The 26755-nt window shown below is 46.3% G+C and overlaps 1 protein-coding gene across 1 annotated transcript in view; it reads left to right on the plus strand.

The window, feature by feature from the left end:
- The window catches only part of TG (thyroglobulin), a gene marked incomplete at both ends in the record, with an annotated part of 242360 nt that overhangs the window by 42863 nt on the left and 172742 nt on the right, over positions 1 to 26755 (plus strand). Inside the window, 5 exons of the mRNA XM_082858577.1 lie at positions 6575 to 6724; positions 8677 to 8847; positions 20986 to 21102; positions 21636 to 21751; positions 25489 to 25597. Coding sequence (XP_082714703.1) covers positions 6575 to 6724; positions 8677 to 8847; positions 20986 to 21102; positions 21636 to 21751; positions 25489 to 25597 — 663 coding nt within the window. The remainder of the gene's footprint in view (positions 1 to 6574; positions 6725 to 8676; positions 8848 to 20985; positions 21103 to 21635; positions 21752 to 25488; positions 25598 to 26755) is intronic.

Here is a 26755-nt window from a genome sequence, read left to right on the forward strand (position 1 = left end):
GGACCCTGTGGCCTGGGCTGCGCTGTCTTGGTGGAGAAGGCCGATGTCTACCCCATGTGCTCCATGACTTTCCCAGTCTGGTTATGGCAACACGTCACTCACCGCCATCCCCAAATGGCCAGCGATCATCCCAGGACGTGATGGTTCAGGGGAAGTGATTCCTGGTGGAGGTTTACTGGGCTGTTCTTGGCCTGACACATCAGCAGCCTTGGAAGCCATTCTCACTAGACTGCAGCTGCCGGTTCCCTGAATAGAAGCTGTGTGATTTGCTGCCGTAACAAATCGCCACAAATGTAGCAGTTTAAAACAACACCCACTTATTGTGCTGTAGTTCTGTAGGCTTGAATTCTCACACAGGGTCTCACTGGGCTCACATCAAGGTGTCAGGAGGGCTGCATTCCTACCAGAGGCCCTGGGAGGGAATCAGTTTCCTGATTTTTCCAGCTTCTAGATGTTGCCCACATTTCTTGGCTTGTGGCTTCCTTTCTTCGTCTTCAAAACCGGCAGTGTTGTAGCTCTCGGGCCGTTCTTCCGTGGTCAGAGCTCCCTTGCATGCTGTCTGTCACTTCTAAGGACCTTATGATTGCACACAGCTGGGTAATCCAGGACACTCTCCCTGTTTTAAGGTCAGTTGACTAGCGACCTTAATTCCATCTGCAACCTTAGTTTCCCTTTGCCATGTGACCTAACATATTTACAGTTTCCAGGGATTAGAACATGGACCTCTTTGGGGGCCATTGTTCCATCCACTACTGAAACTTCCAGGGCCTCATGGTGAGAAGTCATCCTCCCACATGGCATGAGACAGAGGCATTTTTATTGAGCTGAAGAGAGAGACTATGTTTCTCAGTTATTTATTTTTCCAGTATTCATGTTGGTTGCAACACAAAAGCTATAAGGCCTTTCCTCTTATGAAATCCATGCCAAATTCTAAGCTCCACACTGGATTTCAGGCGCAGCTAACACTTAACACAGAAACCAGAGACACAACCACTTCTTGCTAACATTTACAGAGGATTTTGCAGTTTACAAAGCACCTTCACAAATACTTAACTCTCACTATCGCCCCCGGTGGCAGGTCATCGCCCCATTTGACAGGTGAAGAGGCTGAGGCTCAGATGAAATGAGGTCGTGGGTCTGTAGTGCCCAGAGCAGGGCTGACTCAAAGGAGGGGCTCAGTTCTCTGTGGATGAGTTACCCCAGGTCCTCTGGGACCAGAGCTCACGATCCTTCCACCTCAACAGAGCTGCCCAAACAAAGAAGATAAGAAGTAGAAGCAGGCGTGGATGGTGCCACCTGCCAGGGTGGGAGAAACAGGGTTACAGCAACGGAGGTGATTGCAACACCTGCCACTGTGTTCTCAGACTTGCTGTGAAGAGCCTTGGGCTCCACTGCCAAAAGCTCACTGTGTGTGTGTGTGTGTGTGTGCGCGTGTGTCTTTGTGCACAAGCATGCGTGTATTGGGAGGAGGCTGCTTTTATCATCACCCCAGGCGGTGTTGATAAGGGGGTCTGGGAGCCCCACTTGAAGAGGCTCACCAACCTCGGGTGCCCCCTCTGGAGCTTGGAGCCAAGAGGCGGGACAGCAGGAGATGGAGAGAGGGACCAGTCAAGCGCCAGGTCCCCATTTCCTGTGTGTAAAATAAAGGGGGTGGACTGGGAATCTGGTCCTCGGTTCCCTCTAGGGAACTCGGTTGATGATTAGATGACCATTTCCTGTCTACCAGGACAGATAGTGCGGCTCAGCTGGGAAGTGGGAGGGGAAGCTGAGCCAGGAGCACAGACAGACTTGCCTGACGGGTGTCAAGCAGTGGAGACCCAGGGAATCAGAACCCGGCCTCGGGGTGACCGGGCTTCAGAGAGAGTGGGAGTTATAGGGTGGGCCTGTGAATGAAAGGTTTGGCCAGGGCTGCACTTGCTGCAGAACAGGAGTGGCCACCTTTTTCTGTAATGGGCCAAAGCAAGTCTTTGAGCCTTTGCAGACCATTCTGTTTCTGTCTCGTGGACTCAGCTCGTCCATTGTGGGGAGAGAAACGTAGCTGTGTCCTAATAAAACTTTGCTTGCCAAATGGAAGGTGAGCTGCATTTGGCCTGAGGGCTGTAGTCTACCCATCCTAGCTCTACACAAACCTACATTCTGTTCTTCAACTGCGGCAGCTTTTTACCAAGTTACAGAGCATTGTTGATCACACCATTCAGCCCCACCCCTTACTCCAAATGGTTAGAAAGGTCCAGAATGGAATTCACAAAAGCTGTACCAAAAGCCCTGGATTTTCTCCAGTATCAATGATAACATCCATTCTCTATTGAATTTCTGCATTGCTCTGGTCCAGGATGTCAGGTATTTTTAATGCCATGGGGTTGATGAAGCAGCTGGGGGGCATACAGTTAAGAGTGTGAGGAAACTGCTCTTGGAAGTCAGGTAGACCTGGGTTCAAGTCTTAGCTCCAGCACCTTCTCAGTGTGGGTTCTTGGGACACTGCCCACCTTCACTAGGCGTAATCTGGAAAACAGGGACAGTAGTACCTATTTCGTGGGGACTGTGGTTTGCATAGCTGAATATAATGGATACAAAGCACATTGCTTCACACAGAGTGAAACTTCAGCACATTGTTTTGTTGTTAATTGTCCGTGTGAGATTTAAACTCAGCCCTGCTGTTTCCAGATTCTTTGTTCTGTCCGGTGATTCACAAGTCTCCCTTCTCAACAAGGGCTCTTGGTGAAATCACGCCCTCGGATTCTTGTATCTATTCTTACTGGCTCTTTTTCCTTCTGAAGCACATCTGGAATACAGCTGTGAGGCTACAAGCAGAGCATTGTCCTGTGGAGATAAGGCAGGGTTTCTGTGTGTCGTCTTGGGGGGCCAATCTGGATGGTCTCCGGGGGGACAGTGACTCAGGGAGACTGGTGGGAATGTCCGCCTCCCGTGACTCAGGCAGGCGTAGCAGCCTTAATCTAGGCCGTGCCTACTGCAAGCGGTGGAGGCTTTGCTTGCACCTCCCACGCGGTCAGTTATGTTCACCCTCTTGCCTCACTGCCAGCCAGGTGGCTTCCCCTCAGAATTACCTGCTGGCAACCTTCATACCAGGTTGTTCCATTAAGGAGAATCCTAGAGAAATTGTCTGGATTTTCCATTTCCATTCTGAACACCATTCACTGTCACTCGTTCACTGCAAATTCGTATAATAGAGCTAGTTCTCTACGGATTTTTTCCTGAAGTAACATGTTATGTCTTGTTTCCTTCCTCCCTCCCTCCTTTCCTTCCTTCCTTCTTTCTATTCATGCATCTGTCCATGCAAGCATCTGTCCTTCCTTCCATCAGTCCTCCCATCCATCCTTCCATCCATCCATCCATCCATCCATTCCATCCAAACTTTCAAAATATAATTATGTGTTAAATACCACGTGACATTCTTAGGGAAGCAAAAGTCATAGCTCCACTTTCAAGGGGCCCACAGTCTAGGTGAAGCGAGGTTAAGTGAAAAGACAGCTAAAATACCATGTGAAAAGCCTTTTGCATCCTAGTCAGGGCAGTCAGGGATGGCTTGCTGGGGTAGTAAAGGCTGGCGCGAAGTCTTAAAGGCTAGTTAAAATTGTCGCTTGGACAAGAGCAGACAAGAAGTGGTGTGTGTGTGTGTGTGTGTGTGTGTACGTGTGTACGTGTGTACGTGTGTGTGCCCCCGTGTCGAGTTCGCTAAAGTGATGAAGCACATTCCGGAAATGGAGATTAGCGCAAAAGCAGGGAGTTACGAGGTGCTGTGGCATTATGGGGACAGTGCACATGGTTTGCGTGACAGGAGAATGGGGCCTGAGAGATAGGAGAGGACCAGAGTGGGAGAGGCCTGGGGGCACAGCAAGGGGCTGGGTTTGGTGGGGTCACCAGGGGCGAATTTTAAGTTGGAGAGTGACGGGGCCAGGGGTGGGGTTGAGCAAAGCAGGCTAAGGAGTGAAGGACAGTTATGCTTCCTCAGATATTTTTCTTCAGCAGAAACACGACTGCTGTTGTTTGGGGACTTTGGGAATGGGTTGGCTAGACGGATGGCGTAACCCCAAAGCTCTGTGAAACTTGCAAACTCAAATTGGCCAAATTGCCTCATTTTACAGAAGAGGGAACTGAGGCGCCAGGGATTTCCCAGTGATTTCCATGAAGGGATTTAACTGAGGGATAGACATCCAGTTGTTGTGGCGGACTCAGGGTCTCTAGCAGGACCCACCGGCTGGGGAAGGAGGCGACGGAGCCTCACCGTGATGTTCACAAAGGTTCCTTCGGGTGGAAAAGACTCTTGACGTCAGACATGGAAAGAAACAGAACACAGGTTCCTTGCGCGTGGTCGAGAGGCCTGAAATGTATGGCAGCAAAAATTCCCAGCTCTCTTTTTTCTGCTCCTTAACCTGCACCTTGGGTTCAGAGGCAGCAACTAAGGCTGGCTTAAAAGGTTTTGTTTTCCTTTAGCAATGAACTTGGAGACTACTTGAAAAAACAGCCACAGTACTGAGGTAAAAATACTAGAGAAGATCAACAATGTGACTCATAGAAGTAACGAAACCCCGCTCTCTGAGCGAGGATGTGCATGGCACAGGGCAGGCCGGAAAACACACCATTCAGTTTCCAGGGTGTGCCTGGAGTTTCTGATTTACTCAAAAACACCACACACATATGCACACTCAAGAGAGTAGCTCTCAGATCCACGCTGGCTCCGTTCGAGCACATCCTACACGTTTGTGCTCACTTCGTCGTCAAAGGAAGGTGGTTGAATTGGTGTGTGGAGAAAAGGCTTTGGTTTGGCGAGAATGGGGCTTGAATCCCACCCCTGTCATCTTGCTGCCTGGTTGACCTTGCCCTTGAACATCAGTTTTCTCCAGGCTAGAATGGCGCTGATAGCTTTCCCATAACGTGGTGACATTGTAATACCTGGCACTGTGCTTGGTGCGTTCTATAATTTTACTTCCTCCCTGCCCTTTTCAGAAGAGCATGCTGGGGGCGTCATGCATGAATGTCCTGAGGCTCAGCTTTCTCATCTGTGAAGTGCAGGTAGAACGCTAACTCCTGGGTATGCTGTAGTGATGTACACGTGGCACATAGAGGAGTGCCAGGCACAAAGACAGCACCCCCAAGAGTGGGCACGCTTTTGGCTCCCACCCTTACTGGGTAGCAGCTCACTTCTTCTAGAAGTTATTTGGAAAAATCTCCAGAACACAACCCTGAATCAAGAAAAAAGACAAAATAGAACCTCCTTCCGCCATCCCCTTCTCTGAGCTGTCAGAATCTGTGTGGCCAAGTTCACGGACTCGCCTCAGAGCAGGGCTCTTGGACGCCAACTTAGAACCCTTATGCGGCATGCATCTGTCCAGTTTGGGTTTCTAGTTTCTCAGCTCGTATCATATTGGAGGAGCCAAATGAGGAAGGGTTGGGAGTGTTAGAATCAGAGGGACAGAAAGACTGCTGATTGACAGGGGAGCACAGGGAGGAGACGAATGAGGTGAATGAGGCATCCAGGCTGCAAGACGTGAGTAGGTCCTCACTCTCAGGGTCACACTTGGAGTTTCTGAGTAAATCAGACTCAACAAGCCAACTGTGAGGGCCTCTGTCAGTCCTGTGCCCTGGGCATCTCACTCGCCTCCTGGTAGTCCCAGGTCTGAGCCATGCCATCACCGACTGACCAAGCGGGAGAGGCCACATTCAAGTGAGATGGTGCTGAATTGTTGAAATCACCCCACAGAGGGAGGGCACCCTGTTTGGACAGAGTAGGTGCTGAGGTTGGCTGCCAGGAATGACTCCCTCAAGTCTAGAATGAATTACCATGTGTTGAGCACCTATGAGTCTGGCATTATAATATGTGCTTTCTGTACATCATCACTGCACTCCAACGGGATAATATTATTAATCCTTTTTTTACAGAGGAGAAAATGGAGCCTCAGGGAAGTCCAGAGGCATTTAGGTAGAGTGGGGTGGGGGATTTTACCCGGTCTGTCTGACCCCAAAGTTTGCACCCACCACTGTGCTCTCCCATATTCCCATGGCAACCTATGGAGGGACGCTCATGTTTCAAGATGTTCTCAACTTCATCCCATGACAACCTTCTCTTTGTCTAGTAAGCTCTAGCTCAGTAGCTGGCTTTAGTTGGCTTTTATCTTTCCGTTCCTTGAATAATCCAAACTCATTCCTGCCTCAGGATTTTCGCACTTGCTGTTCTCTCTGCACAGAATGCTCTTCTGCATCTTGGCCTAGGGTATTCCTCACCCATCAGGTCTCATGTGTCGCCTCTCAGAGGGGCCTTCCTCACTATCGTGCCCTCTGCTCCTGCTTCATTTCACTCAACTCTGACATTCTGGTTGGACACCCTCTCATCCTACCAGCCCATCAGCTCCTGGAGAGCAGGAACTTTGTCGACCCTCTTCACGGCTTATCCCCTACTCTTAGAGCCTGACGCACAACAGATTCTCAGTGGGCAATTTGTTAAATGAATGAGCTCTTGTCTGATTTTGGAGTTTCAGAGACTCTGTGTGTTCTGAGGTTGTAACTATAAAGCTAGTATCTTGTTCTTTAACCTCATTGCTCTGTTTATCTTTTCTAGTTAAGTGTCCTGAAGGAAGCTATTTTCAGGATGAGCAGTGTATTCCCTGTCCTGCTGGATTCTACCAAGAACAGGCAGGTAGCCTGGCCTGCGTCCCTTGTCCTGTGGGCAGAACGACCATTTCCGTTGGAGCTTTCAGCCAGACTCACTGTAAGTTCTAAAGGGTCCCACTTCGAAAGAGAAACCCTACAATGTCATGGGGACCCTGCAGGACATCTCAACCTTGTTACTACTGAAATTTTGAGACAGATAATTCTTCGTTTTGGAGCGCTGTCCCTTGCATGATAGGATGTTTATTTAGCAACATCACTGCTCCTTACCTATTAGATGCCAGTAGTACCACCCATGCACACCAAGTTGTGACAACCAAACTGTCTCCAGACAATGCCAAATGTCTCCTAGATGGGGGCAAAATTGTCCACCCTTGAGAACCGTTGGATACAGATCGTAATCCAAAGGGCACCACCTTTGAATGCCTGTGCTCTGTCAAGAGCTAGTCCAGACCTTTTGCCCGTGTTGCTTTGTTCAATCCTCCCAACTCCCCTTCTAGGTAAACATTATGAGCCCAACTTTTACGTATAAAACGGCTAAGGCTCACGGAAGAAATTTAGCTAGTCGTTCAGCTAGAAAGTGACATAGCTGGCCTTTGATCTTGGCATTGTCTGATTCTGAAACTTCTGATTTTTGTAAGTCAGTGTTATCAGATTAAGAAGTGGAAGATGTTTTCCACCTACGATCATTACCACTGTGTAGCTCATATTCCCTTTCTGGCCCCATGAATCTGTCAGGACTGTGTGTACCGGTGGCCTTCCTGTATGTCATGTGATTTCACTTGGCCTATTTACTTAACAGTCAACTGGGGAGTGCTGGGTTTTCTCTAGCAGGGGCCCATAACTTGCCTTGTCGCAAATCTTTTCATGTTAGTCTGAAATGATGTCAACATGAGGCATTGCTTAAAATCAAAGTAGTGTTTAGAATTGTAAAATAATCAAAAGAGGTCAAGTCACCTTCTGTGACAGAGGCAGTTTCCTTGGTCAGGAGAGCAGTGGAAATAGGGCGGTATTTCCAAGAAAGTAAATAGAGGAATTTCCTAGGCCAGATGTCTGACATTCCTTCTGGAGGAGCAACTCTTTCCCAGGAACTCAGAGCGCCCTTGACACCCGGGCGTCCCGCTCAGTTTGCACACGTTGGCTCCAGACACTGTGGTTTGGGATGACATGAAGTGTTGTCACACAGCCCCGAGGAATCCTTTCTTGAAAGGAGGTCCCTGCAGAGCGCTGATCTTTGTGGAGCGGGTGCTGCCTACATGGCAGGGAGCAGAGGGGGAGGCGGAGGCTCGCCACCCCCCAACCCCATTTCCATCCCCACGCTCCCTCCTGCTGGCACTGTGACCTCGGCCAAGTCACCTTCCTTCTCTGAATGTCAACTTCCAGAAATGGGGATAAAGACCAAGCACATATTTCTTATTATAAATCACAGTGTCAAAGCCTGGGATGTGTAGGAGGCTTGTATTATATGTCAGACACTGAGCAAGGTACTGGAATAAAATAGGGAGCAAAGCCAGATGAGGTCCCTGCCTGCTTGGGAGGGAGTCAGACAGCTGCAAACCGTTCCTTCCCGCAGACCAATGGAAATGATAACTGTGCCGGCTCTGAGCAGAAGTAGGGGTCAAGAGGAGAGTGTGTAACACTCGGGCGTCAAGGGGTCTGGGGGCTTCCCTGAGGAAATGAGGACTGGCCGGTGAAGAGTTAACTCCTTGCAGACTGGGGAGAAGGGTGCACCAGGAGAAGAACCGGGGGGCAGAACCTGAGTCCCAGCAAATGGTATCAGAGCAGGCGGTGCGTTCCAGGCCGACTGTGGACACACAGGGGCACATGCAGGGTCAGATGGGCGGGGCCAGGTCACAGCGGCCTTAGTGGCCCAAAGGCGAGCCCAGACTTTGTCTTTTGGTCGGGGTGGCGACACTGACAAGTTTTAAGCTGGGGGGTGTCTGGCTCCAACGTGTGACTTGGACATCTGATCAAGGACTGGGAGCCTGGGGTCCGGCAGGGAGGGGACCCCAGAGGCACGGCACTGAGAGCTGTATCCATCTTTGGTTCCAGGTGTCACTGGCTGTCAGAAGAATGAGGCAGGCCTGCAGTGTGACCAGGACGGCCAGTACCGAGCCAGCCAGAGGGATGGGGCCAGCGGGAAGGCCTTCTGCGTGGACAGCGAGGGGCAGAGGCTGCCGTGGTCAGAGACGGATGCCCTGCTGATGGACGCCCAGTGTCTGAGTACGTGCAGGCCGTTAAGTCAGCCACTCCTGGGGACAGGGCCTGTAATCCCAAGGGCTTTCTCGAAGGGGAGAGACATGTGAGATGCAGTTGTCCCCAACCTTTCATTTCAAAAACTTTTAACCTATGTAGGAGTTGAAAGAATAGTAGGAAGAACAAATACTCGTCACCCAGATCCAAAAATTGTTATTGTTTTGCTCTTTCTCTCTCTCTTTTAATCATTGGAAAGTATATTTCAGACATCATGAAACCTCACCCCTAAATACTTCAGCATCATGAGAAATGAATTCAAAAGTCATTCGTCTGCTGAGGTTTCCTTTCTTGTGGGCAGCTTGCCTCCAAAAAGCTGGCCAGCATTTCTCCCTCAGTGGGATGTTGGGGGAAGACCCGGGTGCCAGTCCTTCTTCCATGTTACTTGCTGGGTTACCCAGAGCAAATCGCTCAACTTCTCTGATGCTCATCACCCCAGAAGCCTCCTGCTTGCCTCCTGAGACACCGTGAGGGTCAATATTATCCTATGAAGATGCCAAACATCGAGCCCAGCTCTTCAATGAGATAATGGGTGCGAAAGAACTGACAAGAGTCCTATAATCCTAGGTGCATGGGAGTGGGACCAGAACTAATTTAATCCCAGTTGTGCCCTTTACGGGTCGTGCAGTGCTGGGCAAGTCACTTATATTCAACAGTTTCCCCATCTGTAAAATGGGATTGTTAATGCCTTAGCGAAGTGTTAATGAATGCCAAGGGTGTGTGTGTGTGTGTCTGTGTGTGTGTGTGTGTCTGTCCATGGATAAATTGCAAATCCAATGAAAATCTTTATTATTATTTGTCAGTATCCCTCCTCTTGGGCAGAAATAGCAATTGGGGAGTTAGAGCTGGAAGTGCTTTAAGAGATCAGTTAGGCAGATCTTTGTTATCCTTTACAAATGAGGGAGAAGACGTCCTCAGAGGGAAAGCAACTTGCCCAAGGACCACGGTGATTACTGGCCATTCTGGGTGCTTGCATCTTAACTCTGGCCCTCTTTGCATCCGTACCGCTGGCTTGGCTGCGCGGATTGTAATGCGCACTTTGTAAAGCATTTCCTGGCTTGTTCTGCCCTGTGTTCATCTGGAGCAGACAGGCCAGTTTAATCAGTGGCACCAGAAATGTTTATGAGGAGCAGCTCAGCTTTGCCAACTTTGATGACGCCTCCCTGAAGTACAGGTTTATGAATAGCCTCCAGGTTCGTCCTCAGCATCTTGGCTTCTTATGCAAAGCTTGGAGCTTAGATTTCCCTTTCTGGATATGCAGGAGGATTTCCATGTTAAGAAGCTGGGCCGCCACTGGGATGGCAGCACGCTGTCTCAGAATCCTTTCAGCTTGACTTTGAGATCTTTCTCTTTGGGCATGGAATTGAAGTCTCATCATTGAGGTTTTTGTCCCCTAGAAAAGGCGAAGCGCGTAGAGGTCAGCTGTGTAATTCCCCGAAAAGGTAACCACCGGCGAGGACGGTGCCCCTTCCACATCCCGACACCACCTCCCTCTGTCCGACCTGGATCCTCAGACACGTGGATCACTGCTGTAGCCTCCTGATTCATCTCTCTGCTCCAGCCTTGCCTCCATCCAATGACTTGCCCACAGTGCTTCAGAGCAGTTAAGAGGCAATTCTACTTATACAAATCCCCTTAAAACTCTTCAGTGAACCATAATTCAAAAAGAGTCGTGTACCAAAATGTTCACTGCAGCTCTATTTACGATAGCCCGGAGATGGAAACAACCTAAGTGTCCATCATCGGATGAATGGATAAAGATGTGGCACATATATACAATGCAATGTTACTCAGCCATAAAAAGAAACAAAATTGAGCTATTTGTAATGAGGTGGATGGACCTAGAGTCTGTCATACAGAGTGAAGTAAGTCAGAAAGAGAAAGACAAATACCGTATGCTAACACATATATATGGAATTTAAGAAAAAAAAATGACATGAAGAACCTAGGGGTAAGACAGGAATAAAGACACAGACCTACTAGAGAATGGACTTGAGGATATGGGAGGGGGAAGGGTAAGCTGTGACAAAGCGAGAGAGTGGCATGGACATATATACACTACCAAACGTAAAATAGATAGCTAATGGGAAGCAGCCGCATAGCACAGGGAGATCAGCTCGGTGCTTTGTGACCACCTGGAGGGGTGGGATAGGGAGGGTGGGAGGGAGAGAGACGCAGGAGGGAGGAGATATGGGAACATATGTATATGTATAACTGATTCACTTTGTTATAAAGCAGAAACTAACACACCATTGTAAAGCAATTATACAAGATACAGTAGAATTGCACCACCTCAGGGCCCTCTCTGGACTCTAGCCTCATTAGACGACATGTTCCTTTGTGGCTAGACCTGTATCTTTCTTTTTGTTCTATTCGAGAGTAGCTGGCGCTTGTCTTGTCCACACAATGAATGAATGGCTCTAATTATCTGGGCTTCTTTGGAACTATTTCCTAAAGGTCATCAGGGAAAGGGATTCTCCCACCACCTGAATTCCTGCAGCCAGTCTGACAAGCCCCGACACCGAGGCGGGTGTCCCTGCAGGGGGCAGAGGGACCCAGCATTTCCTGAGTTGGTACCGGGTACTCCGTGCTGCTCTGTTTATTCCTCACACCAGGCAGCTGAGACTCTCAGAGGCTGAGACATGCCCGGGACACAGAGCTGGTGAGGGCGGTGGCATCAGGACTGGCTGACTCCAGAGCTAGTGCCCCTTCCCCATTGCCAGCCGCCTCCACACCTTATCTCTCTCTGCTGCACCTTCAGCATGGCCCCCTTGATCTTTCTGACATTGCCTGTGGTAAACCCTTTGTTTAGACCTTGGCCGGTGGAAATATTTCAAGCTCATCTTCCCTTTAACTCTAGATCCAGTTTTCTAGTTCTGCCCTTTGTTGGTCCACACCAAAGACTTCATATTCCATGTCAAGTGCTCAAACAGAGGAATACGCCTACCATTGGAATTACACCGTCTTCATAACGTTCTGCCCTGGTTTCCTGGTGTTGTAATGATTTTGGCAGTCATCCATCCATCCAATAAGTAGGAAACTAGTATATATCTGTCACTATCCTAGCTGGCGGGTGTTCACATATCATCAGAACATTATCCTTGTCTTGGAAAGAGACAGGCACATAAATAGCCACAGTACACTGTGCGGAATCATGATCAAATAGAGCGATGTGCCCAGATGCTGACCCTTTATACTTTCCCCAAAACATTTGTAAATATCTGTTATGTATGTAAGTTCATAACTCTCTGTAAGGCATGTGGCAGATTGCACCAACAGAATGTATAAATCTGCACACTAACTCAATATTCCACGGAATCATTGGTAGCTCAGTTCATAAATTGTTTCTGTTCTGTTTGTCAATGAGCTTCTTCACGGAACTCTGAAATGTCAGGACCTCCATCACCAAGGTGCCCCTTGTGTGAAAACCAGCAGATTCTCTAACTGAAGTGCTAAACTTACACCATTTATGGCTCCTGAGAAGATTTTAATTGGAAACTGAAAAATGTTTCAAATTGTATTTAGTCTCCTAGAATGCTGTAAGCTGCTGGTCCATACCAACCAGGCCTCAGGGACACTGGCTGCCTATAACGTGGTGTTTGCTGGACTGCAGCTTCTGGTCCCTATAAATAAGATAACAAGGAGTATAAAAAATAAAAAAGAGAGGAGGAGATGAGAGCGGAGGGACTGAGTATGGGCTGAGCACATGAACTTGGCAACTTCAATGATCAATGAAGGACCACTTTGTAAAATTAGAATTTGTATTTTGCTTTGTAAAATTAGAATTTGCTTTTAACATCTTTATTGGAGTATAATTGCTTTACAATGTTGTGTTAGTTTCTGCTGTATCACAAAGTGAATCAGTTATATGTATACATATATCCCCATAGCCCCTCCCTTTTGTGTCTCCCTCCCACCCCTCTAGGTGGTCACAAAGCACTGAGCTGGTCTCCCTGTGCTATGCGGCTGCTTCCCATTAGCTGTCTATTTTACGTTTGGTAGTGTATATGTCTATGCCACTCTCTCACTACGTGCCAGCTTACCCCTCCCCCTTCCTCATGTCCTCAAGTCCATTCTCTATGTCTGCGTCTTTATTCCTGTCCTTTCCCTAAGTTCTCCAGAACTTTTCCTTTTTTTTTTTTTTAGACTCCATATATATGTGTTAGCATATGGTATTTGTTTTTCTATTTCTGACTTACTTCCCTCTGTATGACAGACTCTAGGTCCATCCACCTCACTACAAATTACTCAATTTCATTTCTTTTTATGGCTGAGTAATATTCCATTGTATATATGTGCCACATCTTCTTTATCCATTCATCTGTCAATGGACACTTAGGTTGCTTCCACGTCCTGGCTATTGTAAATAGTGCTGCAATGAACACTGTGTTACATGACTCTTTTTGATTTATGGTTTTCTTAGGGTATATGCCCAGTACTGGGATTTCTGGGTCATATGGTAATTCTGTTTTTAGTTTTTTAAGGAACCTCTATACTGTTCTCCATACTGGCTGTATCAATTTACATTCCCACCAACAGTGCAAGAGGGTTCCTTTTCTCCACACCCTCTCCAGCATTTATTGTTTGTAGAATTTTTGATGATGGCCGTTCTGACTGGTGTGAGGTGATACCTCACTGTAGTTTTGATTTGCATTTCTCTAACGATTAGTGATGTTGAGCATCCTTTCATGTGTTTTTTGGCAATCTGTATATCTTCTTTGGAGAAATGTCTATTTAGGCCTTCTGCCCATTTTTGGATTGGGTTGTTTGTTTTTTTGATATTGAGCTGCATGAGCTGCTTGTATATTTTGGAGATGAATCCTTTGTCAGTTGCTTTGTTTGCAAACATTTTCTCCCATTCTGAGTACTGTCTTTTCATCTTGTTTATGGTTTCTTTTGCTGTGCAAAAGGTTTTACATTTCATTAGGTCCCATTTGTTTATTTTTGTTTTTATTTCCATTTCTGTAGGAGGTGGGCCAAAAAGGATCTTGCTGTGATTTATGTCATAGAGTGTTCTGCCTATGTTTTCCTCTAAGAGTTTTATTGTGTCTGGCCTTACATTTAGGTCTTTGATCCATTTTGAGTTTATTTTTGTGTATGGGATTAGGGACTGTTCTAATTTCATTCTTTTACATGTAGCTGTCCAGTTTTCCCAGCACCACTTATTGAAGAGGCTGTCTTTTCTCCACTGTATATCCTTACCTCCTTTATCAAAGATAAGGTGACCATATGTTCGTGGGTTTATCTCTGGGCTTTCTATCCTGTTCCATTGATCTATATTTCTGTTTTTGTGCCAGTACCATACTGTCTTGATTACTGTAGCTTTGTAGTATAGTCTGACATCAGGGAGCCTGATTCCTCCAGCTCCATTTTTCTTTCTCAAGATTGATTTGGCTGTTTGGGGTCTTTTGTGTTTTCATACAAATTGTGAAATGTTTTGTTCTAGTTCTGTGAAAAATGCTATTGGTAGTTTGATAGGGATTGAATTGAATCTGTAGATTGCTTTGGGTAGTATAGTCATTTTCACAATGTTGATTCTTCCAATCCAAGAACATGGTATATATCTCCATCTGTTTCTATCATCTTTAATTTCTTTCATCAGTGTCTTATAGTTTTCTACAAACAGGTCTTTTGTCTCCTTAGGTAGGTTTATTCCTAGGTATTTTATTCCTTTTGTTGTAATGGTAAATGGGAGTGTTTCCTTAATTTCTCTTTCAGATTTTTCATCATTAGTGTGTAGGAATGCAAGAGATTTCTGTGCATTAATTTTGTATCTTGCTACTTTACTAAATTCATTGATTAGCTCTAGTAGTTTTCTGGTAGCATCTTTAGGATTCTCTATGTATAGTATCATGTCATCTGCAAACAGGGACAGTTTTAGTTCTTCTTTTCTGATTTGTATTCCTTTTATTTCTTTTTCTTCTCTGATTGCTGTGGCTAAAACTTCCAAAACTATGTTGAATAATAACAGTGAGAGTGGGCAACCTTGTCTTATTCCTGATCTTTGTGGAAATGGTTTCAGTTTTTCACCATTGAGAATGATGCTGGCTGTGGATTTGTCATATATGGCCTTTATTATGTTGAGGTAAGCTCCCTCTATGCCTACTTTCTGGATGGGTTTTATCATAAATTGGTGTTGAATTTTGTCAAAAGCTTTCTCTGCATCGATTGAGATGATCATATGGTTTTTCTCCTTCAATTTGTTAATATGGTTTATCACATTGATTGATTTGCATATATTGAAGAATCCTTGCATTCCTGGGATAAACCCCACTTGATCATGGTGTATGATCCTTTTAATGTGCTGTTGGATTATGTTTGCTAGTATTTTCTTGAGGATTTTTGCATCTATGTTCATCAGTGATATTGGCCTGTAGTTTTCTTTTTTTGTGACATCTTTCTCTGGTTTTGGTATCAGGGTGATGGTGGCCTCATAGAATGAGTTTGGGAGTGTTCTTCCCTCTGCTATAGTTTGGAAGAGTTTGAGAAGGATAGGTGTTAGCTCTTCTCTACATGTTTGATAGAATTCGCCTGTGAAGCCATCTGGTCCTGGGCTTTTGTTTGTTGGAACATTTTTAATCACAGTTTCATTTTAAGTGCTTGTGATTGGTTGGTTCATATTTTCTGTTTCTTCCTGGTTCAGTCTTGGAAGGTTGTGCTTTTATAATAATTTGTCCATTTTATTGGCGTATAGTTGCTTGTAGTAATCTCTCATGATTCTTTGTATTTCTGCAGTGTCAGTTGTTACTTCTCTTTTTTCATTTCTAATTCTGTTGATTTGAGTTCTTGTCTCTTTTTTTCTTCATGAGTCTGGCTAATGGTTTATCAATTTTGTTTATCTTCTCAAAGAACCAGCTTTTAGTTTTATTGATCTTTACAATCGTTTCCTTCATTTCTTTTTCATTTATTTCTGATCTCATCTTTCCTTCTGCTAACTTGGGGTTTTTTTTTTTGTTCTTCTTTCTGTAATTGCTTTAGGTTTAAAGTTAGGTTGTTTGAGATTTTTCTTGTTTCTTGAGGTAGGATTGTATTGCTGTAAACTTCCCTCTTAGAACTGCTTTTGCTGCATCCCATAGGTTTTGGGTTGTTGTGTTTTCATTGTCATTTGTTTCTCGGTATTTTTTGAAATCCTCTTTGATTTCTTTAGTGATCTCTTGGTTATTTAGTAGTGTATTGTTTAGCCTCCATGTGTTTGTATTTTTTACAGTTTTCTTCCTGTAATTGATGTCTAGTCTCATAGAGTTGTGGTTGGAAAAGATACTTGATATGATTTCAATTTTCTTAAATTTACCAAGGCTTGATTTATGACCCAAGATATGAGCTATCCTGGTGAATGTTCCCTGAGCACTTGAGAAGAAAGTGTATTCTGTTGTTTTTGGATGGAATGTCCTATAAATATCCGTTACGTCCATCTTATTTAATGTGTCATTTAAAGCTTGTGTTTCCTTATTTATTTTCATTTTGGATGATCTGTCCATTGGTGAAAGTGGGGTGTTAAAGTCCTTTACTATTATTTTGTTACTGTCCATTTCCCCTTTTATGGCTGTTAGCATTTGCCTTATGTATTGAGGTGGTCCTATGTTGGGTGCATAAATATTTACAATTGTTATATCTTCTTGGATTGATCCCTTGATCATTATGTAGTGTCCTTCTTTGTCTCTTGTAACAGTCTTTACTTTAAAGTCTATTTTATCTAATATGAGTATTGCTACTCCAGCTTTCTTTTGATTTCCGTTTCCATGGAATATCTTTTTCCATCCTCTCACTTTTAGTCCATATGCGTCCCTAGGTCTGAAGTGGGTCTCTTGTAGACAGCATGTATATGGGTCTTGTTTTTGTATCCATTCAGACAGTCTATGACTTTTGGTTGGAGCATTTTATCCATTTACATATAAGGTAATTATCGATATGTATATTCCTTTTACCATTTGCTTAATTGTTTGGGGTTTGTTTTTGTACATCTTTTCCTTCTCTTGTGTTTCCTGCCTAGAGAAGTTCCTTTCGCATTTGTTGTAAAGCTAGCATGGTGGTGCTGAATTTTCTTAGCTTTTGCTTGTCTGTAAATGTTTTAATTTGTCTATCAAATCTGAATGAGATCCTTACTGGGTAGAGTAATCTTGGTTGTACGTTTTTCCCTTTCATCAGTTTAAATATGTCCTGCCACTCCCTTCTGGCTTGCAGAGTTTCTGCTGAAAGATCAGCTGTTAACCTTATGGGGGTTCCCTTGTGTGTTATTTGTTGTTTTTCCCTTGCTGCTTTTAATATTTTTTCTTTGTATTTATTTTTTGATAGGTTGATTAATATGTGTCTTGGCGTGTTTCTCCTTGGATTTATCCTTTATGGGACTTTGTGTGCTTCCTTGACTTGATTGACTATTTCCTTTCCCATATTAAGGAAGTTTTCAACTATAATCTCTTCAAATATTTCTCAGTCCCTTTCTTTTTCTCTTCTTCTTCTGGGACCCCTATAATTTGAATGTTTGTGTGTTTAATGTTGTCCCAGGGGTCTCTGAGGCTGTCCTCAATTCTTTTCATTCTTTTTTCTTTATTCTGCTCTGCAGTAGTTATTTCCACCATTTTATTTTCCAGGTCACTTATCCGTTCTTCTGCCTCAGTTATCCTGCTATTGATTCCTTCTAGAGAATTTTCAATTTCATTTATTGTTTTTTTCATCATTGTTTGCTCTATAGTTCTAGGTCCTTGTTAAACATTTCTTGTATTTTCTCCATTCTATTTCCAAGATTTTGCATCATGTTTACTATCATTACTCTGAATTGTTTTTCAGGTAGACTGCCTATTTCCTCTTCATTTGTTTGGTCTGGTGGGTTTTTACCTTGCTCCCTCATCTGCTGTGTATTTCTCTGTCTTCTCATTTTGCTAAACTTACTGTGTTTGGGGTCTTCTTTTCGCAGGCTGCAGGTTCATAGTTCCCGTTGTTTTTGGTGTCTGTCCCCCAGTGGGTGAGGTTGGTTCAGTGGGTTGTGTAGGCTTCCTGGTGGAGGGGACTGGTGCCTGTGTTCTGGTGGATGAGGCTGGATCTTGTGTTTCTGGTGGGCAGGACTGCGTCCGGTGGTGTGTTTTGGGGTGTCTTTGAACTTATTATGATTTTAGGCAATCTCTCTGCTAATGGGTGGGGTTGTGTTCCTATATTGCTAGCTGTTTGGCATGGGATGTCCAGCAGTGGAGCTTGCTGGTCGTTGAGTGGAGCTGGGTCTTAGCTTTGAGATGGAGATCTCTGGGAGAGCTCTCGCTGATTGATACTACATGGGGCCAGGAGGTTTCTGGTGGAGCAATGTCCTGAACTTGGCTCTCCCACCTCAGAGGCTCAGGACTGACACCCAGCCGGAACACCAAGACCCTGTCAGCCACACGGCTCAGAAAAAAAAAGGGAGAAAAAAAGACAGAAAAATAAAATAAAATAAAGTTATTGAAATAAAAAAAATATATATATAATAAAAAATTTAAAAAGTAATAAAAAAAGAGAACAAGGAAACCAAGAAACAAATCCACAATGATAACAAGCACTAAGAACTATACTGAGATAAACATAAAAATCAGAAACTAATCAGTTGCGTACAGCAAACCCCAAGTCTACAGTTGTTCTCAAAGTCCACCGCCTCAACTTTGGGCTGATTCGTTGTCTATTCAGGTATTCCACAGATGCAGGGTACATGGAGTTGACTGTTGAGATTTAATCCGCTGCTTCTGAGGCTGCTGGGAGAGATTTCCCTTTCTCTTCTTTGTTAGCACAGCTCCCAGGGGCTCAGCTTTGGATTTGGCCCCGCCTCTGCGTGTAGGTCGCTGGAGGGCATCTGTTCTTCGCTCAGACAGGACGGGGTTAAAGGAGCCGCTGATTCGGGGTCTCTGGCTCACTCAGGCCGGGAGGAGGGAGGGGCACGGAATGCGGGGCGAGCCTGCGGCGGCAGAGGCCAGCGTGACATTGCAGCAGCCTGAGGCGCGCCATGCATTCTCCTGGGGAAGTTGTCCCTGAGTCATGGGACCCTGGCAGTGGCGGGCTGCACAGGCTCCTGGAAGGGAGGTGTGGAGAGTGACCTGCTCTCACACACAGGCTTCTTGGTGGCTGCAGCAGCAGCCTTAGCATCTCATGCCTGTCTCTGGTGTCTGTGCTGATAGCCGCAGCTCACACCCATCTCTGGAGCTCGTTTAGGCCGTGCTCTGAATCCCCTCTCCTCGCACACCAAGAAACAATGGTGTCTTGCCTCTTAGGCAGGTCCAGAGTTTTTCCCAGACTCCCTCTTGGCTAGCTGTGGTTCACTAGCCTGTTCAGGCTGTGTTAACGCAGCCAACCCCAGTCCTCTTCCTGGGATCTGACCTCCGAAGCCCGAGCCTCAGCTCCCAGCCCCCGCCTGCCCTGGAGTGTGAGCAGACAAGCCTCTCGGGCTGGTGAGTGCTGGTTGGCACCGATCCTCTGTGCGGGAAGCTCTCTGCTTTGCCCTCCGCACCCCTGTGGCTGCGCTCTCCTCCATGGCTCTGAAGCTTCCCCCCTGCTCACCCCCGTCTCCACCAGTGAAGGGGCTTCCTAGTGTGCGGAAACCTTTCCTCCTTCACAGCTCCCTCCCAGAGGGGCAGGTCCCATCCCTATTCTTTTGTCTCTGTTTTTGCTTTTTTCTTTTGCCCTACCCAGGTACGTGGGGAGTTTCTTGCCTTTGGGGAAGTCTGAGGTCTTCTGCCAGCGTTCAGTAGGTGTTCTGTAGGAGTTGTTCCACATGTAGATTTATTTTTGATGTATTTGTGGGGAGGAAGGTGATCTCCACGTCTTACTCCTCTGCCATCTTGAAGGTCCTCTCAAAATTAGAATTTTTTATATCAAGATTTTTGAAGGCTTAATACATGCCATTTCTATTATATTAATGCTGCCCTCTCCCATTCCCACTTCAAAGGTAATAAACTTTTTTCTGCACTTATTATGAAAACTGAGAATATATTGCTTTGGATGGCTTTGAATTTATTGACATGATGAAAACCAACTCAGACATGGTCTCTTTTATAAAGCATTGGATGTGTGTGAGAATGAGGACTTACATACATGTTTATAATCATGTCTGCAAAAAACTAGTACTCATGCACTTCAGGTTTTGTTTTTGATAGTTACCTGCAAAATATTGACACTCTTGGGCATTTTGGCTTGTCAGATAAGTCTCATTCCTTGAGAGTTACATGCAGTGATTTTTGCTTGGTGAAAAGTGAGTTCCAAGTCTCATAGCCTTGAGAAATTTTATTTCTTTCTCCTCTCTTATCTAGTTCCATGAGCATGTGACTGTGTCATTCCTATAGATAGGAGCTCAGGTGTGTTGATGGTACCTGGGAAAATAGATGCTAACATATTTAAACAAATACTATCATAAACATATCTGAGCCTCATGACACATTTTCAGACTTACGTGAACCCATGTGCACATGTTTTATTTGTCTTTTAAAAATAACTTACTTCTTTCCAGAAAGTGGACAAGTTGTTTTAAAATAAATATGAGATATCATTATAAATAAAATATTTTATTTATAGAATTATACATAAAATAATTATGAGATATCATTAGCATTCAAAGATAAGGACAATGGGCTTCCCTGGTGGTGCGGTGGTTGAGAGTCTGCCTGCCGATGCAGGGGACACGGGTTCGTGCCCCGGTCCGGGAAGATCCCACATGCCACGGAGCGGCTGGCCCCGTGAGCCATGGCCGCTGAGCCTGTGCGTCCAGAGCCTGTGCTCCGCAATGGGAGAGGCCACAGCGGTGATAGGCCCACGTACTGCAAAAAAAAAAAAAGATAAGGACAAGGAAATATAAATTTAGATAGAAAATCAATATCAATGTGAAAAGGGGAGTTGTGAGGACTAATACAATATTAAATTATTCTTCTTACTTCCTGACAATGAGGTGGAAAAAGGAGCCATGGCAAGTTACAGCTCTCAGTATTAGCCAGAGGCAGCATTCTGGAACTACACTTAAAAGGGAATTTCTCTTTTTGGAACACCTGTGTGACCAAGGGCTGTGAGTGGGAAGTGATTTCTTGACCTAAAACGCTTTTTGGCTTCTCTGCAGCGGCCCCAGACCCCTCAGAGTCAAATCTCATAGATTTGCTTTCCTTTCAGTGATGAGGAAATTTGAGAAGCTCCCAGAATCTAAGGTGATCTTCGATGCAGATGTCGCTGTGCTGGTCAAGTCCGAAGTTCCCGGTTCTGAGTCCTCACTGATGCAGTGCTTGGCAGGTGAGGGGCCGGGCACCTGGGTGGTGCCATACGAATGTGCTGCGCTGATCTTGCAAGACACATCAAGTACAACCCTTGAAATGATCATCAAATATACGGTATAAAAAATACTTTGTAAATCACTTGATTCTCAAAATGTGCATCCAACTCATAATTTCAGTTAGAAGTTTATAGTGCATCCACCACCTGCCAAGAACGAGGCTCTGCCAGATGTTAGGGAGCAGAACTGAAGGACATTCGTTCCTTGTAGAGCATTTTGTCCAGATCAGGAGATGTATTTGTTTATTTCAGCGGTCAGGCCAGGGATGGGTAATAACAACTACCACTTATTGAGTATTCATCTTTACAAGCATTGTCTCATAATCCTCCAGTCCTCCATGAATAGTCATTGTAACCCATGTTACTGTGTGTGTGTGTGTGTGTGTGTGTGTGTGTGTGTGTGTGTTTGGGGGGGCAGGGAGTAGGGGTATGTGTCCGTCTGTCCTCAGCATCCCCTGAGGGACTGGTGGGTGACTGTCCCATGGTGCTTGCAGACTGTGCACTAGATGAAACCTGCAGCTTCCTCACGGTGTCCACGGTGGGATCAGAAGTCTCCTGCGATTTCTATGCTTGGGCAAGTGACAACTTCGCCTGCACAACTTCTGGTCGGGTGAGTCGTGGCAGCTGCATGGTGGGTCTGTCTCTTGTCCTACATCAGACATGCCCTGATTGAAATGACACCACTTTGATCAGGTGATGGAATGAGGTTGTCAGTAGCTGATCCCACGTTTCCTCCATTTCTTCAAAACGATGGGACTTTGGGAAATTGAAACTGCAGAGGACCAGTGATGGCTCAGGATGAAGTTAACTTAGGGACTGTTTATCTGAGCAGCGCCATTTCCAGACAGATCCATCAGAAGAGGATTTCAGTGATGAGCCCCCTCCTTCTGTCCCCCACCTGCTTATCTCATTGGGTAGCTTGGGCCACTGGACACACCAGGACATTGTCCAGAGACCAAAATGCCATCTGTCTCTCTGAGCCCCAGACCCCAGCATTCCTTCCCATTGTAGAAGTAAAACATGATTATGGCTTAAAACGGAAAAGAAAGTTAAATATTAGTTAGAACCACATGAAATTGCTGTTTCAGTAAGTGAAAGCTGGTCGGATATCAGCAATTTCATTGTTACCATGAATTAGGACAGAAAGGTATGCAGTGAAAAGCAATTCTCCTAACTTCCTAACTCTTAGCCACATGCAAATCTCCATTTTCACTCCTCCATTCCTTATGGATCCTTCCAGAACATTTCTATGTGTTTATAAGTGTTTATTACATAAAAACATTTTGTTTACATGCTAATATTTTACAATACATATTCTTTTCTACCTTGATTTTCTTACATAATATTTATCTTTCTGTATCTAAAAAATGACCCTTGTTCTTTTTAATGGCAACATACCAATCCATTCTTTGCATGGACCTCATTTATCTCACATTTAAGGGCATATAGATTTGTTAGCAGTTTTTTTTTAAATACATTTATTTATTTTATTTATTTATTTTTGGCTGCGTTGGGTCTTCATTGCTGCATGTGGGCTTTCTCTAGTTGTGGCGAGTGGGGGCTACTCTTAGTTGCGGTGTGCGGGCTTCTCATTGCGGTGACTTCTCTTGTTGTGGAGCACGGGCTCTAGGCGCACGGGTTTCAGTAGTTGTAGCACACGGGCTCAGTAGTTGTGGCTCATGGGGTCTAGAGCTCAGGCTCAGTAGTTCTGGCGCATGGGCTCAGTTGCTCCTCGGCATGTGGGATCTTCCCAGACCAGGGCTCGAACCCGTGTCCCCTGCATTGGCAGGTGGATTCTTAACCACTGTATCACCAGGGAAGTCCCCTGTTAGCAGTTTTGCATCAGCACCAGGTACCAGTGCTTGTGTGCAAGTGCATATTCATAAGTGACAGCCCAGAAACCGCATGGAAGGTGGACCCCTGAATTTTAGGACTCAAGCTGGGGCCTGGAGCTGTAGGATCTTGAGAAAAGTAGGGAGCTGTCTTGGATTGAATCTCAACCCTGTCATTTTGGGACTGTTTACCATGTGCAGGTTCCTTAACCTCTGTCTCGTCATCGGTAAGATGGAGTCTGGTGAGGATCTGAGAGACTAACTCCATACACACAGTAGATTGCTGAGGACACGTTCACTTCTTTGAGTTTAAAGCATTTTGAGGAGGATGACGATGCCTTTGTTTGTTTTTGCGATCATGATTCAGACCTGCCTTAAGATATATCAGGGGGAAAAGGGGGTGGGGTGGGGGAGGGAGGATGGGCTAGTAGACTGGTGACACTCAGCAAGAACTCACCACCTTAACCCATTAAGGTCAGTACTGAGCCGTGCTCTCAGTGTCACCTCTCCTGCCCTGGGACAGTGCAGACAGGCTGGGCTTATTTGTCATCAGGGTCCAGGTGGTGCTCCCGCATCTTGGCTGGTCCATGGTGAGTGATTCTGCTAATAATGGGACACCTCTGTCCAGACTTCTGTCAGGTCCTTTGTGGTCTGAGGGTCACAGCTGTCAGTGACAGTGGTTCCCTAGGCAACTGTCACGTCCTTGGGAATCCCTTATCTAAAGAACGTCTGCTACTTGTGTTTCCCTAAGGGATCAGAACCAGCTTATAGAATTAAAAATAACAGAAAGAGCTGACATTTGTTGAGCGCTTACTAAGCACCTGGCATTTCTGTGAGTAAATATCTCAGATTATTGATCATCTGATCCTCTGCTGACAGGTGCTTGCTCAGTAAGTGTGGATTTTAGTCTACAAGATATACAACATTTCATTTTATTAAAAAAGACAAAAGAAGGACTAACTCTAACTTCAACCCCTCAGCCCACGAGAGATACTGTCTTACAGGGAGAGTAGTTAGAAGGCGACTCTGGAGCCAGGTTGCCGGGGTTCAAGTCCCAGTCCCACTACTTGCTTGCTGCCCATTGGCACCTTGGTTCCTCAGAGCCCCCATAAATATGGGGTAATAACGGCACCCGCGCCACAGGACTGTTGTGAAGCCATACATGGGAAAACTCACAGGACAGTTTCTGCTGCAGAGGAAATGCTCAATGACCTTTGTCCTAGTCGTCACCATGGTTGTTAGTGTCTTATCCACACATCAGGTCGACGGGGATTCCATCTCAACCATTAGTAAGGCTCCTCTCCGGGGCCGGGGCCCTGCAGTGCCTTTGACCATGAGGGATCGGTCCACTCAGCCCAGAGCCGAGGCCACGGTCCCAGGAGCCGACTTCAGGCCCCTTGGCACCACTGGGTCTGGGCCAGGCTTGGGGTGGGGAAGGGACTCTTGCTGAGGCAGGGGCCCTGTGCTTTGGGTTCCCTCCGTCCCCTCCCTCAGTGCCCGCCGCCACCCAGCAGAGCCTGACTGCAGACGGGGCCAGGGCTCCTGTAATCTGGGACCCAAGACTCAGGTCCTTGTCAGTCTGCAGGAATCCCGCCTCCTCAAAGGCCCCTCTTCCCTCCTCAGACCATCATCTGTTCAGTGAGTTTGGGTTTTTTTCAAAAAGCAAGGAGAGCTGTTGCCTTCAAATAGCCTTTGTTTTAGCCTCTGCCCTCCCCAAATTCCCAAAATTGAACTGGGAAACTCAAAGTTGGGCAACTTTGCAGGGGGTGGGGGCAGGGAGGGGGCAAAATACTAGAAACAAGACAGAAATTGATACAGATTTAGCCTACCACGCCCACACGCAAGAGCTCTGGACCTAGGGGTCAGAGGCACTGGAAAACAGCAAGACCTTTAGAAGCCTGACCTCCCCATTTCCAGGCTAAAGAACCTTCCCCTGATCCTCCCTGTTTACAAGCTGTGTGCCAAACAAGGTCTTCCCTGGGCTGGACCCTGCCCCCTGCCTCTCTCTCTCTCTCTCTCTCTCTCTCTCTCTCTCTCTCTCTCCCTCCTCCCATCACACCCCTCTCATAACTGACAGTCCCTGAGAACAACTAGACCTAGTTAATGAAAACACCCACGGGATCCCAGGTCTCCATCTCTGCCGTTTCTTCTGCTTACAATCCCCCTTCTCTTGTTTCCACCTGACAAACTCTTATTTATACGTCAGAACCCCACCCAGATTCACTTTTTCTGGGAAAATTTTCTAGCTCCCCTTTCTCAATAGAGTTAACCACTCCTTCTTCAGGGGTAATTATCTCCTCTTTTATTACACATGTCTTTGCAGCTAACACTCTGGGCTGGAATTTACTGCTTACATGTCTGTGTGCTTCAATAGATGGGGAAAAACTAAGGAGCAGGAATCTTCTATTTATCTTTGTAAGCCCCGTGCCTAGCTTTGGTTAGAGTTTAATAAATGTTTGTTGAATTTAATTGTTAAGTGTCACCGGACGATAATTCAGCCTCTTTCCACGTTTAGGAGGAAGATGCACTGGGGACCTCGAAGGCCACCAGCTTTGGAAGTCTGATGTGCCAGGTGAAAGCGAGGAGCAGGGGTGGAGACTCTCCAGCTGTGTATCTGAAAAAGGGTAGGTTGATGAGCTGGGTAGCTTGGGGCCCCAGTGGCTTAGCCTGTTCAGTGTCTGGGGCTGCTTTCCCGCAGGACACGTTTAGAGAGGAGCCATGCTGCCCCCAGCGCAAGGGACAGGGAGGCCCATCCTGCAGGTGAGCGGTTCAGTTGCAGAGCAGACATGAGGGCTGTGGGCAGAGGCCGGCTGAGTCCACACCGTGTGCCCTGTGCAAGCTCATGTGGCTGCCTGTGATACGGGGGGGTCCCCAGCAGGGCCATAGGCCCTGGGCTCCCTGCAGCTGCCCATCCTGGCCCTCCATCTCACGGAGCTTCACTCCCCTCTCCCTTTCCTGTCCACCCTCCCCGGAAGCTGTCAGACCTTCTCATAAGCAGCCAGACCTCCAAACTCTTGTCTCTCCCTGCCCTGCATTCAGGGCCTCCCCGGCTGCCGTGTGTATGCTCGTTACCTGGGGGCTGGTAACACTGCAGATGCCGAGTCAGTAAGTCAGGGTAAGGCCAAAATTTTGCCTATCAAATAACCTCTCAGGGACGCCAAAGCAGCTGGTCCCTGGACTGCACTTTGAGTAGCGAAGCCATCTCGTGTTTTATAGTTTACAGCTCACTTCCCCAGACACCTTTCATTCCACCCTCACAGAGATTCTTGAAGGAAGGTGAAAATGGGATCATAATCCCTGTTTTACAGATGAGAAAACTGAGGCTCAGAGAGATTAAGAGTGTTGCACAAGGTCATATCGCTAGTAAATTGGGGATCTGTGTTTGAATCTAAGTGCGTCTGATTCCCCTACACGGCCTCACAGAGGCGGTCAGGGAGATACTTTTGGTCGCTGTAACGAAGCAGTGGGTCTTTCCCAAGAATCCTACAGCCTGCACGACTCTGCCCTGTCCATCAGGGCCAAGAGAGGGGACAGCAGTGCAGGGTCCTGAGCCCTGGCCCACGACTACACTCTGCCCGTGAGCTATGATGCCCTTTCTAGTCACCGCTCTCCCGGCCTCGCTTCCTGCGGTTAAGGGTGAGGGGGCTGGAGCCCACCTGGGGGGTTGACCCCAGCTCTGCCACCACGAGCTGTGTGTGATGGTGGACAAGTTCCTTGACATTGTAGGCTGCTGTGATTCCATTAGTCAAATAGGAGTCGCGGGTGAACTGAGGTTGTTGCGG

Source organism: Leucopleurus acutus (assembly GCF_964270905.1).
Source record: "Leucopleurus acutus genome assembly, chromosome: 17".
NCBI lineage: Eukaryota > Metazoa > Chordata > Mammalia > Artiodactyla > Delphinidae > Leucopleurus > Leucopleurus acutus.